At 41.5% G+C, this 14,452-nt stretch overlaps 1 protein-coding gene across 2 annotated transcripts in view; it reads left to right on the top strand.

Annotated features, from left to right (window-relative positions):
• Window positions 1-14,452, top strand: part of cd2ap (CD2-associated protein) — an 83,446-nt gene that overhangs the window by 52,343 nt on the left and 16,651 nt on the right. For both annotated transcript variants that reach the window (XM_029631475.2, XM_029631473.2), the window contains exons 10-12: window positions 139-195; window positions 2,337-2,373; window positions 7,558-7,620. In XM_029631475.2, coding sequence (XP_029487335.1) covers window positions 139-195; window positions 2,337-2,373; window positions 7,558-7,620 — 157 coding nt within the window. The remainder of the gene's footprint in view (window positions 1-138; window positions 196-2,336; window positions 2,374-7,557; window positions 7,621-14,452) is intronic.

Genomic DNA, 14,452 nt, shown 5'->3' with positions numbered 1-14,452 from the left:
AGTGAACTCCAGATCACATACAGTATGTGTTCCCTAGTGGTCTTATCCCTAGATAGCCTATATGTAAAGTCAGTCATTTGTGTAATGATCATACATGTTTCATTATTAAAACGTAAAGTATTTCCTTTTATTTTGCAGCCGGCTCCCACATCAAGAGGATCAGTCAAACTGTCTCCCAAGCAGGAAGCAGAAGAGGTAGGCTGGGCTTTCCACATGCTTGTGTTAGAGTACATGGTGTTGGTGTATGCTCACGGAAATCATGTGGTACTCTTCCCTTGATATGGAGAGCAAGTCTAGTGAGAGTGGTAGCCTGGGAATGTTCTGTTGACTGGTCAGATTGGGGTCTCTGTCAGGAGTCTCCTATGTCATCATACACTTTAGACGGGAAATGATGCTTTCTCTAGATATTTCTACGCATTCTAGTTACTGAGCTCTCAGTGTTGATCTTGTCTCTAGCTAAGCCCCCTCACAGCTGTTCTGTTTAAAGATAAGTGCAAAATATCACTTTTGTGAGTATCCTCCAGCTAAATTATTTGAATATGTTAAGGTTGAATTTCAGGGAAGTTCTTTTAAGAGCAGACTAAAATACTCCTTTTAATTGTAAGTAAAGTTCCTGGTACTTGAACTTCAATGTCCCTGTTTATTAACTCTGTCGCCTCCCCGGCCCACACAGTGGCTGCTGTTGTTGTCACGGCCCGGTGGAGAGACCATAGTGCTCTGCCTCACCATATGGAGGTCAAGCAGCAGTGGTGGTGAACAGCCTTCTGGTCCAGAGCATTAGGAAGTTCTTGCGCCATAATGGATCTCCCTGTTGCCCTTTATGTTCTCGGTTCTGCTAGATGCTCAGTAGAGGGCAGACATGAACAATTCTCCATTAAGAGAGGCGGTCAGGCCAGTCTCTCACTTTCTCTTCTCTCTTTATTTCTAGGTTGTTATTGTGAGCATGTTATAAAGAAGCCCCAGTTTTTGGATTGTTACAGGATACATCCTAGTAAAATAGAGTGAAGATTGTTTTTATTATTTAAATATTTTCCCAGTTTCACACTCTTTTTAATGTGTAGAAAATGTAAAGTCCCACATTCCCTGTGATTCTTCATGCTGCGGCCCTCGTGACCACAGCATGTAAAACACATCACTTATAGCTCTCAGATTAGATACTGGTGGTAGCTACCACAGTTTGGCTCTCAGATATAGCCTTAATGAGGACAGTTGCCATGGAAGTTGTCATCAAACAACAAAGCAGAGCAAATAGAGGATGTGCTGCGATTATTTGATTATTCTTGGCTGGACACTCGTCTCCTTTTCAAAAAGAAAAGCAAAACAATAAATGCATGAGCCTGGGGAGACCAAGTGGCGTTGTTTCAACCTTCGCAGATCTCGACTTTAAGATCATTGTAGAACGGAAAATGAATTGCTTGTTATTTTCATTTGGAGCACGTGCTTCTCTTCTGACTGATGCTCTTGCCTCAGCAGCATTAGAGGCCCGGTGTCACTCCTCAGCCCTCCGTACTCTCACACACTGATGGGCCTGATTCTTTCTAACTCAGGATCAAAGTGTTAGTTGATTTGTAGATCAGTGATTCGGCACAGTGCGTTGCTCAGGCTGACTACATGGAACAGCTGCAGCGTTATCTGCATCTGTGGCACTCGAAGCCTTGTGTTTCGATTGATGTACTGTTTTAAATTGGAGATGTATCAGGTAAGAATAAAGTCGAAACATGTTTGTATGTATTACAGAAGCCAGGCAGAAAGGAATAACAAGAATTAGGAAGAATTTTAAGAAACTGATGAACAAGAACCAACAATGATTGAACCAACCCTGACATTCTTCTTTGTTAAACGTGATGCACCTGAGCCAAAGTAAAGAAATGTAGTTGGGTCACTGAAAAAACATGAACACATTGTCCCTTTGAACAAACCGTTAAACCCAGGGCACCTTTCTTTGTTGCCATAGCGCCTATTCAAGTAGCTAGATGCAGAGAGACTCTCCGACGTCTTAATAAAAAAATGTTATCTATGCTTAAATAAGCCTATTGGCTGTCCTTATTATTGTCCTGTCAGTACATTATGACTTGTCAGCTTGTGTAACTCCAGGTATTTTGGGTTGCTTTTCTTTAGAAAGAGGCTTGACCTGTTACCTCACTACGTACTCTCATTTTGAACATATTCCCTGAATGTTAAACCGAATACAGTGGAGCATTAAAGTGCTCTTTCACTCTCTGCTTGTTGGCCATCATGGTGCATCTGCTGGGAGTCTGATGATATTTAAACTAACGAGTGCTACTGTAGCTGATTGAGAAGTCCTCTGTCACATTGACCTACTTTCTGTTTTTCAGAGACCCAAGAAGCCACCCCCACCATCAAAAAGCATAGGTAAGGCCTGCTTATAATGAACGTGTGACTGTCGTCAACCTCCTTTTTAGATGATCATGTCAACGATTGTAAAAGTCAGGGGCGTAACTTTCACTGGGAACTGGGGGGGGGGGGACCACATGTCCGTATCACATTCTGAAATGGCATTTTTGCCCCCCCAGTTTTTATAATTGGAGTGTGACACACAACAAGGTACGGGTGTGCTTTAGAACCATGCAGGCACCTCCAAGCGGTCGGGTAAGCAGTTTGGAGTGTTTATCCGACTGGATTAAAAATAATAATGTCAACCCCCCACTTCTTAAACAAAGTTGCGCCCTTGGTAAAAGTAGATCACTATCAATTAACAGAGAGGAACAGCAGGAACCTGTGGTTTTGCATGCGACTCTTCACTACGTTTTCAAACTTCCCCACTGGTGTCGTCTCTTGCCGAGTGTTAGTACATTATCAATCAATATGGGCAGAAGAACACAAACATGTGCCTCTGCTTGTCTATCGGTGCACCCTGTCACCTAATATCATAATCTCTAGTTATGAATGCTCCAGAGGTGATCATGATTGTAATTAGTCGTTCACGTCTCCATCGGTTTGGTTGACAAGGCAGCCGGTCTTGAGGGTAATGGCCAGAAAGAATGCGATGGAGAGGTGGCGTGTTCTAATCGCTTCCTCGCAATGATTTATAGATTGGAACGATTTTCTCAGAAGTGGTGACGGCGAAAGCTGTGAAGCTCCGGGAGGGGGGGGGGCTAAATTGTCACGTTATTAATTAATAACGTTATTAATTAAGGCACTTCCTGCCTTGAACTGAGAGGGCTGTGTTGCACTTTGACCCTGAGTGGTTTGGGATTCAGGGAAAATAAACATCTATGAATTACCCAACTTTGTCTTGTACCATATTGTAAATTCAGTCCAGATCTGAATCCTTGATTGTCTACTAAGGCGAACAGAGACATGACGCATGTAGATATTTAGGAGCCTTTGACTCCTGTCTAATGGCCCACTGTAGTTTCATGTAGCAGACTTCTAGGGCCCTCATCCTGGCTGTTAATGCGATAAAACCCACTATACCCGGAGGTCTTAACTTTGCCATAGATCTACATCTCTAGAGCGGTGGTTTTCAATCAGGTGTGCCGCAAAACTTTTCCTAATCTTGATTTTTTTTTAATTTAACACTCACTTAAAAAAAAAACATGACCTGTGGAATTAACATGGCATTTTGATTTGGGAGCATGGTAACATCTGTGTCGTTGTTTCAAGTCCGGTGCGCTCATGCTGATGTAAAATTTGTATAGTTTAATACAGGATCGGTGTCCCGACCTCGGGACGGTTGAGCTAACGGCTAATGTGATTAGCATGAGCTTGTAAGAAACAAAATCCCAGGACATAGACGTATCTGATATGGGCAGAAAGCTTAAATCTAACTGTACTGTCCAATTTACAGTAGCTACTAGAGTGAAAGAATACCATGCTATTGTTTGAGGAGAGGGCACAATTATGAACTTTAAAATGTATGAATAAACCTTGATACAGTCTTGATACAACATTTTGAATAGTTATGCAATAGTTCATTGGATCTGTCTAAAACATTGCACATACACTGCTGCCATCTAGTGGCCAGAGTCTTAATTGTGCCTATGCTAGAATAATTAATTATGGCCTTTCTCTTGCATTTCAAAGATGATGGTACAAAAAAACGCATCTAATGTTTTATATACTCCTACATTAAATTCACATTTCCACAGACTTCAAAGTGTTTCCTTTCAAATTTCAATCATTAATATGCATGTCCTGAGCTACAGGCACTTAGATTTAGGTATTAGATTTGGGTCATTTTAAATTAAAATTGAAAAGGGTTGCATCTTTAATTAAAGGGGCGCGCATCACAAGCCAAGTTATTTTATCATTTTACTTAGTCTCTGAGAACCATTGGCGCAGGCAAGTCTGATTTAGGCTTAGCTCTAGCCTCTGCCATAGAAACAAACAGAGCATTGCTTTGTGTCTGTGGTTGCACTATTACAATGCTGAAAACCACTCGTCTCTAGCCCAAACCATTCCAAAGTCAAGACCCATTTCATGGGGCCTTCATTTTTTTCCTTCTACTGATCATGGGATGCTCTTAAAGGGGTACACACAAATTAATCATCATGAGTAAGGAACTATGAAAATGGTACAATTAAATCTTATTTAATTTTTTAAACCATGTCACAGAAAATTGAGGATTTACAGTTGTTGGTTGACATGATACAGTGCCTTTAAAGTATTCCTACCCCTTGACTTTTTCCACATTTTGTTAAGTTACAGCCTTATTCTTAAATTGATTAAATAGAAACAAAACAGGTTTTTAGAAATGTTTGCTAATTTTTTTAAATTAAAAAAACAAATGCCTTATTTACATAAGTATTCAGCTCCTTTGCTATTAGACTTGAAATTGAGCTCGGGTGCATCCTGTTTCCATTGATCATCCTTGGAATGTTTCTACAACTTGATTGGAGTCTGTGGTAAATTCAATTCATTGGACATAATTTGGAAAGGTGCACACCTGTCTATATAAGGTCCCACAGTTGACAGTGCATGTCAGAGCAAAAACCAAGCTGTGAGGTCGAAGGAATTGTCTGTAGAACTCCGAGACAGGATTGTGTCGAGGCACAGATCTGGGGATGGGTTATAAACAAAACCTTTCTGCAGCATTGAAGGTCCCCAAGAACACAGTGGCTTCCATCATTCTTACATGGAAGATGTTTTGAACCACCAAAACTCATCCTAGAGCAATCGGGGGAGAAGGGCCTTGGTCACGGAGGTGACCAAGAACCTGATGGTCACTCTGACAGAGTTCCTCTGTGGAGATGGGAGAACCTTCCAGAAAGACAACCATTTCTGCAGCACTCCTCCAGTCAGGCCTTTATGGTAGAGTGGCCAGACGGAAGCCATCCTCAGTAAAAGGCACATGACATCCCCCTTGGAGTTTGCCAAAAAACACCTAAAGACTTTCAGACCATGAGAATAAGATTCTCTGGTCTGATGAAACCAAGATTGATCTCTTTGACCTGAATTCCAAGCGTCACGTCTGGAGAAAACATGGCACGTGAAGCATGGTGGTGGCAGCATCATGCTGTGGGGATGTTTTTCAACTGCAGGGACTGGGAGACTAGTCAGGATCGAGACAAAGATGAACGGAGCAAAGTACAAAGACCCTTGATGAAAACCTGCTCCAAAGTGCTCAGGACCTCAGACTGGGGCAATGGTTTACCTTCCAACAGGACAACAACCCTAAGCACGCAGCCAAGACAATGCAGGAGTGGCTTCGGGACAAGTCTCTGAATTTCCTTGAGTAGCCCAGCCAGAGCCTGGACTTGAACCCAATCGAACATCTCTGGAGAGACCTCAAAATAGCTGCCCAGCCAACATGGCAGATCTTGACAGGATCTGCAGAGAAGAATGGGAGAAACTTCACAAATACAGGTGTGCCAAGCTTGTAGTGTCATACCAAAGAAAATTCAATGCTGTAATTGCTGCCTAATTTATAAATTAACTAACATTTCTCAACCTGTTTTTGCTTTGTCATTATGAAGTATTGTATGTAGATTGACTTGGCTTTTCTATTAAGCACCTTTCACCTAGATATCTGTCTTTATTTTAATTTTAAAAAATTGTTTAACCAGGTAGGCTAGTTGAGAACAAGTTCTCATTTGCAACTGCGACCTGGCCAAGATAAAGCAAAGCAGTTCGACACATACAACAACACACAGTTAAACGTGGAGTAAACAAACATACAATCAATAATACAGTAGAAAAATCTATATACAGCATGTGCAAATGAAGTAGGATAAGAGAGGTAAGGCAATAAATAGGCCATGGTGGCGAAGGAATTACAATATAGCAATTAAACACTGGAGTGATAGATGTGCAGAAGATGAGTGTGGAGAGATACTGGGGTGCAAAGGAGCAAAATAAATAACAGTATGGGGGATGAGGTTGGATGGGCTATGTACAGATGGGCTATGTACAGGTGCAGCGATCTGTGAGCTGCTCTGACAGTTGGTGCTAAAAGCTAGTGAGTGAGATTTTTGCAGTTCGTTCCAGTCATTGGTGGCAGAGAACTGGAAGGAGAGGCGGCCAAAGGAAGAATTGGCTTTGGGGGTGACCAGTGAGATATACCTACTGGAGCTTATGCTACAGGTGGGTGCTGCTATAGTGACCAGTGAGCTGGGCTTTACCTAGCAGAGACTTGTAGATGATCTGGAGCCAGTGGGTTTGGCGATGAATATGAAGCGAGGGCCAGCCAACGAGAGCATACAGGTCGCAGTGGTGGGTAGTATATGGGGCTTTGGTGACCAAACGGATGGCACTGTGATAGACTGCATCCAATTTGTTGAGTAGAGTGTTGGAGGCTATTTTGTAAATGACATCGCTGAGGTCGAGGATCGGTAGGATGGTCAGTTTTACGAGGGTACGTTTGGCAGCATGAGTGAAGGATGCTTTGTTGCGAAATAGGAAGCCGTTTCTAGATTTAATTAGTGGATTGGCGACGTTTTAATGTGACGCTGGAAGGAGAGTTTACAGTCTAACCAGACATAGGTATTTGCAGTTGTCCACGTATTCTAAGTTAGAACCGTCCAGAGTAGTGATGCTGGATGGGCGGGCAGGTGCGGGCAGCAACGGTTGAAGAGCATGCATTTAATTTTTACTTGCATTTAAGAGCAGTTGGAGGCCACGGAAGGAGAGTATGGCATAGAAGCTCGTCTGGCATAGAATGGCATAGAAGCTCGTCTGGAGGTTAGTTAACACAGTGTCCAAAGAAGGGCCAGCGGTATACAGAATGGTGTCATCTGCTTAGAGGTGGGTCAAAGAATCACCAGCAGCGAGAGCGACATCATTGATGTGTCCCTGTGTTGATTGGAAAAAATCTGAGTTTTCTCTTCTTTTAGGTTCATGTTTCCAAATGGTGTTAATACTTATTGCAAGAACGCCTCCTATCTGAAGTTTCAGGTGCTTGCAGAGCACAGCAAAGATTTCTGTACTCTCCCTTTTAGTCTGCACAGGAAACACTTGAGTGTCTCACATCCTCCTCCTGCTTGCAGAATGTCTGTTCAGTTTGCTCTGTGTACGAGTGGCTGTCCTCAGACTCGTAGAGCGATTGTTAAGAGAGGAGGACGTTACTAACCAACAGGAACATGTTTCTCTTTTCAGCTCGCAAACCCGAGGTCCCGTTGGCTGACAAGAAGCCCCTGCATCCGTATCCTGAGGACCGAGGTAAAGTTCGCCCTCTTCCCCATCCTTCCACCTACCTGCCCTTTCCCATTAAGGGATGAGAAACCTTTCCCCTCTCCTCTCTGGGTGCTGCCAACACTTCCCACCTTCCAATCAGCTCCAAGGGACGTGGCTCTCCAGAGGAGGTCAATAGGCTCACACCGGTCACATTCTCTCAGATATCACATACATTTTTATATTAGTGTTACTACACAACCTGGCCCTGTTGTGGTTGTGTGTGTAGTTACGAAAAAGCGATATTGCGACACTGCTACGTGCCAAACCTTTAGTCTCCGTATAGTATAAATTAGTCTTTTCACACCAATGACGAGTTTGCTCTGGCTTGAGCATTTGCACCTGGAAGATGTAAGCTGTCATTTTGACATTTGCCTTTGTGTTTGGGCCCCTCTTAAAATCACACGAATAACTTCATGACTAACTAACTGTATATGCTCACTAAAGCTGATCCCAAGGGTCTAGACTCAAGACAGACACCTGTCATACAGATCAAGAGAAACACAGGGATTCACATCCTTGTAGTGTTTGTGTTGACAGTTGATCCACTTGTAGGGAAATGATGATGCCAATATCCTTTTGGTCTCCTCACTTAGTCAGTGAGCAGCAGCTGCACCAGTCCTGCTATGCCTACCTGACCATAGAATATCCTACCACAGGTTATTAGAGGAGAACAGTCATCTTTTCACTTCACACGTTGTGTCGTCTTGGATAAAAACAACACTCGTGTCCTCTTCAGCCTTCTCTTTATTAAGATGTGGTTTACACAGTTATTGGACAATCAGATGTACAGTGAATTGCAATCAGAAAATTGAGGGCACTTTGGCCTCTACTTCACATATAATATGGATGGTTTTAATAATTGATCCTATAGAAATTCTATGATAGGAGACATTATGCATCTCTTTGGAGGTGTGTGGTCCTGTCTCCTTCGCTCCTTCTGTTCTGTGTGCACTGCGCACCTTCCCACTCAGACACAGACATCAAGCCCCACCCCCTGCCACTCGCAACAAAGACGAAAGATCGTCTTCCTCTCTGACAACAAGCAACTTCAACTTGCTATTTACATTTGAGGTTTTGTCCAACATAATCGGTCGTATGGACAACGAAACGCATTGAGACATGATTTGTTCTGTGAGAACTTAACCTTTTGTGATGATACCCTTTTTATGTATCAAATTATGTACCAAAATTTGAAACAGAGCAGACCCTACTAAGACAAGAGTATCAATGAATAACATTGTCGAACATTTTTGGTCACTTTCTGTCGTGCACAGCATTGTGGTACCACATACCGCTAGCAGCATTTTATCCACTGTCTTACAGTGCCTTTGGAAAGTATTCAGACCCCTTGACTTTTTACACATTTTGTTACGTTATAGCCTTATTCATTTTTTTTTATAATCCTCATCAATCTACACACAATACCCCATAATGATAAAGCAAAATGTGTTTTTGCTAATTTAACTGAAATATTCAGACCCTTTACTTAGTACTTTGTTGAAGCACCTTTGGCAGCAATTACAGCATCGAATCTTCTTGGGGATGATGCTACATGCTTGGCACCTGTATTTGGGTTTCTCCCATTCTCTGCAGATCCTGTCAACTTCTGTCAGGTTAGATAGGGAGCGTCGCTGCAGAGCTATTTTGAGGTCTCCAGAGATGTTCGATTGGGTTCAAGTCTGGGCTCTGGCTGGCCCACTCAAGGACATTCAGAGACTTGTCCCGAAGCCACTCCTACATTGTCTTGGCTGTGTGATTAGGGTCGTTGTCCTGTCGGTAGGTGAACCTTCGCCCCAGTCTGAGGTCCTGAGAACTCTGGAGCAGGTTTTCATCAAGGATCGCTCTGTACTATGCTCCGTTCATCTTTGCCTCGATCATGACTAGTCTCCCAGTCCCTGCCTTTGAAAAACATCCCCACAGCATGATGCTGCCACCGCCATGCTTCACAGTAGGGATGTTGCCAGGTTTCCTCCAGGTGTGACTTTTGGCATTCAGGCCAAAGATTTCAATCTTGCTTTCATCTGACCAGAGAATCTTGTTTCTCATGGTCTGAGAGTCTTTAGGTGTCTTTTGTCCAATCAATTGAATTTACCACAGGTGGACTCTAATAAAGTTGGAGAAACATCAAGGATGATCAATGGAAACAGGATGCATCTGAGCTGCGTTTCGCGTCTCATAGCAAAGGATCTGAATACTTATGTAAATAAGGCATTTCAATTTATTTATTTTTATTACATTTGCAGAAATTTCCTACCTGTTTTCACTTTGTCATTATGGGGTATTTTGTGTAGATTGCTGAGGATTTGTATTTATTTATTTAATCCATTTTAGAATAAGACTGTAACGTAACAAAATGTGGGAAAAGTAAAGGGGTCTGAATACTTTCCGAAGTAGTCTGTTTTATAAATGTACAATGAGCATATAAATGTGTGTGTGTGTATAAGGAATTGGCAACTTGTTCTCATTCTGAGAAATAAGCACCGTATCCAGGTAGGCCGCTGATTTCAACATCTTAACAAAGTGAACAGACTGTTGTTCAAACAGTTGGAGACTGACAGGAGGGTGTATTCATTGTTAGCAAGCAAATAGATCCTAGTGGGCAGACTTTAAATATAACAATTAGCTGGTTACTCACTACCAGGTGGGCTTGTTTTCTAAATTGCCTGCTACCAGATGTTGGTCATTTAGTGCATTGTGCATATTTCTGGTTAAATTTGTAACAAATGTTGTTTTTACCTTTTAATTGTGCAACTGAGCTTATTTAGAGAGAATGTTTAAAAAAAATCTAGATAGATTTTGTGAATTGCCCATAAGTTTGAAAAGAATCATGATGTGATTTTTAGGCCATATCGCCCAGCCATAATCCCTGTTGGTTTCAGAACATTCAGCTGCAGCCCATTGTCTGGTATTTTAATGTGAATTGTGTCACTGAGACGCTGTTGCTCGACAGCAATGTGCTACTTTTTCAGCATGTTTTATGAACAGGCAGTCAGCTTCCTGACCAACGTCTCTGGGATGTTCATGTTTACAGTTAACACACTCTAATGCCAGGGAACTAATCAAATAAGTCAACTGGATTGGGCCTCATCTATGATTTGAGAGAGGGGAAGCGAAGGGGAACACTGATTTGCGTAAGAAGGCTGGAGAGGTTGTTAACAATTGTCAGACGTAAGGTTGGACAAAGTGTTTGTTGTGAGTGTGCCGTTAACACGGTGATTAAGTTGTCTCTGTAATTAGTCACTTATTATAAGAAACAAGGAGGTGGATCTATCTGCTGAAGACATATCACAGGCCTGTCTTCTGACTTACTTTTGTGTGTGTGTGTGTGTGTGTTTTGTTTTCAGGCCCTTTTTGTATACTCAGTCTCTGCAACACTTTTACGTAATTCAATGGTGAATCAATCAATTGTGAATCAATCGTGATTCAATATTACTTCCATCATTTTTGTGGACAAGCAAACTTCCATCATATGTTAAAGAAGTCTCGAGTTTCTGCTCACCTGAGTTAGAATACTTCATGATAAGATGTAGACCACACTATTTCTGTAGTGTGATATAGAGCATCCCCAATCAATTGGATGAGTCACTATTATGTAGGTGGATGGAAATGATCCAAACATTTAGTTTGAATATAGTAATAATAAACTACACATCAATCTGACTCCATTATCCTGTGACTGCTTTAGGTCCATAATCGTATCCAGGGGGTATAGTCAAGGTTGCTAGCCTTTGCGCCGCCACTCGGAATACTATAAAATGCACGTGTCTAGGTTTACCGTTTTGCAATTATTAAGAGGCCAAGCAACAAGGAGCTAATATCTTGCAATCGATGTCTTCGCATTCAATTATTGCGTAAACCTTAGCTCAGAGATACACAGAGACCAAGCATATATGCTATGTAAATTGTGAATCAAATTTACCATTAGACATTTCACCAAATAATTCAAGGAATATTATTCAAATGTGAGGACTACAGTTCGTATCCATTTAAAAGTAATCTGATGTTTTACAGTTACACAATACCAATACGAAAAAAGTATATACCAGAAATCTTCACTGTAAAAAGAAGGAAAAACTATTTCACCTGTATGACATACAAACGATCATAGCGTCATTGGTAAACCGTTCTCCTGATGTTTAAACCCAGCTTTTATTCTTCCTAAAGCGCCAAATCCCAGTATCTCCCATCGTCTAATTAACATCACTTTGCATGACCAAAAACATTCAAACAAACGTCACATGCATTCTCTAATCTAATCACCACACCTCAACACTGTATGATACAGTAAGAACACAACCCTCTTTGAACTATCTGCCTTCCGACGAACAGAATAACACCATTTCTCTGTATCACTAAACCCGTAGCACTTGCAGTACAATGAAACATATCAACATTCATAACTCTTTCTGAACTCTTGAAACAATCCAAACATGGCAATTAAATTCACACAGTAACATTCATTTTTCCAATTAAAGTCTGGAACCAACAAGACCATGCACAGCTTCTACCCCCACGCCATAAGACCGCTAAACAGTTAGTTCTAGTAGCTATTGGTTAACTATCTGCATTGACCCTTTTTACACTTATTTTTTTACTCATTGCACACGCTGCTCTTACTCTTCATTATCTATCCTGTTGCCTAGTCACTTTATCCCAACCTAATATTGTACATGTCTACCTCCAATTACTTCATACCCCTGCACATCGACTCGGTACTGGTACCCTGTGTTTTTAGCCAAGTTATCATTACTCATTGTGTATTTATTCCTTGTATCATTATTTTTCTATTATGTCTCTATTTTCTTTCTCTCTGCTTTGTTGGGATGTGCCCTAAGTAAGCATTTCACTGTTAATCTACACCTGTTGTTTACGAAGCATGTGACAAATAAGAGTTACATAAAATGTCATTGTATTTGAGTACTTAGTGTTATAATCAGTCATGCAGTGTTTAAGTACCCATCAATAGGAACATTTCATAGCTCACGGGGTTAAGGTGATATCAATGAATTAGTTCCGGAACCAGCAGCTTGTGTGTGCAGATGTATCTCAACCTCGAGACAGGCTTGAATCATGTTGGACCGCCGTGCTAACGGCACATTATGTGAGTCCAGAAAACCAGAAGCCTAATATACACTGAACAAAAATATAAACGCAACCTATAACATTTTGGTCCCATGTTTCATGAGCTGAAATATCCCAAAAATGTTCCATATGCACAAAACGTGCACAGTCCAACACTCAAACTTTTGTGCACAAATTTGTTTTGCAACTTTGCCAAGTTGTGGCATATATCTAGAAGCTGATTTTAAACAGCATGATCATTACACACGTGCACCTTGTGCTTGGGACAATATAAAGGCCTCTCTAAAATGTGCAGTTTTGTCACACAACATAATTCCATGGATGTCTCAAGTTTTAAGGGAGTGCGCATTTGGCATGCTGACTGCAGGAATGTCCACCAGAGCTGTTACCAGATAATGAATGTTAATTTCTCTAACATAAGCCGCCTCCAACGGTGTTTTAGAGAATGAATTTTGCAGTACTTCCAACCGGCCTCACAACGCCGGAACACATGTATGATTTGCTGATGTCAACGTGAACAATGTGCCCCATGGTGGGGTTATGGTATGGGCAGGCATAAGCTACGAACACAATTGCATTTTATCGATGGCAATTTGAATGCACATAGATATCGTGATGAAATCCTGAGGCCCATTGTCGTGCCAATAATCCGCCACCATCACCTCATGTTTCAGCATTATAATGCACAGCCCAATGTCGCAAGGACCTGTACACATTTCCTGGAAGCTGAAAATGTCTCGCCTGCACACTTACCAGACATGTCACCCATTGAGCATGTTCCAGCAACTTCGCACAGCCATTGAAGAGCAGTAGGACAACATTCTACAGGCCACAATCAACAGCCTGATCAACTCTGTTAAGATGTGTCGCGCTGCATGAGGCAAATGGTCACACCAGAATCTGACGGGTTTTCTGATCCAAGCCCCTACTTTTTTTTTTAAGGTACAGTATCTGTGACCAACAGATGCATTTCTGTATTCCCAGTCATGTGAAATCCATAGATTAGGGCCTAATGAATTTATTTCAATTGATTTGATTTCCTTATTTGAACTGAAACTCTTTGAAATTGTAGCATGTTGTGTTTATTTTTGTTCAGCATATATTTATTAATTCACTTCTAATTTATATGTCCTGTACTTTATTTTTACTTAGTAACTCTGGATAAAAGTGTCAGGTAATTAACAAAAATATACATTTAGCCTAAGTGTTTAGCTTTTCATGAGTTTAATGTAAGTTTTCTTTTAGATTCAGCCTAAAATTCCCTTTGCTTTTTATATCTATCGTAGCACCAGGGTTTAAGTCTGAGTCTCATTGGGCCGCTCACTATTGGCCCAGCGTCATCCGGGTTTGGCCGGGGTAGGCCGTCATTGTAAATAAGAATGTGTTCTTAACTGACTTGCCTAGTTAAAAATGTTATTTGCATGTAGCGTTATGATGTCATCAGGGTAAATGGAGGGACAATGTGACAGTGAGCGGACGGCTACTGCATGTTTTTTCTTCCAGGCAATCTATTGTGACAGGCCTTTATTAGCAGTCCTTTAGCCTAGATTATGTGTCTGTTTTTGGCTTACATCTGGGCTTCTTGCACATTTGCCCATTTCATGCACGAAGGCGCTTTGGTATTAACGTGAAGTGCTACACTTACACACATTCACTGTACGCTACAGAAGTGATGTCACTGGCAGTCCTCAGGGTGGCTGAAAATCTTTCCTTCGCCCTGGCACTAACCCCGTTC

Source organism: Oncorhynchus nerka, linkage group LG24 (genome assembly GCF_034236695.1).
Source record: "Oncorhynchus nerka isolate Pitt River linkage group LG24, Oner_Uvic_2.0, whole genome shotgun sequence".
In the NCBI taxonomy this organism is placed as follows: domain Eukaryota; kingdom Metazoa; phylum Chordata; class Actinopteri; order Salmoniformes; family Salmonidae; genus Oncorhynchus; species Oncorhynchus nerka.
The sequence above is the reverse complement of the archived record's forward strand: the minus strand, read 5'-3'. Positions and strand labels throughout refer to the sequence as shown.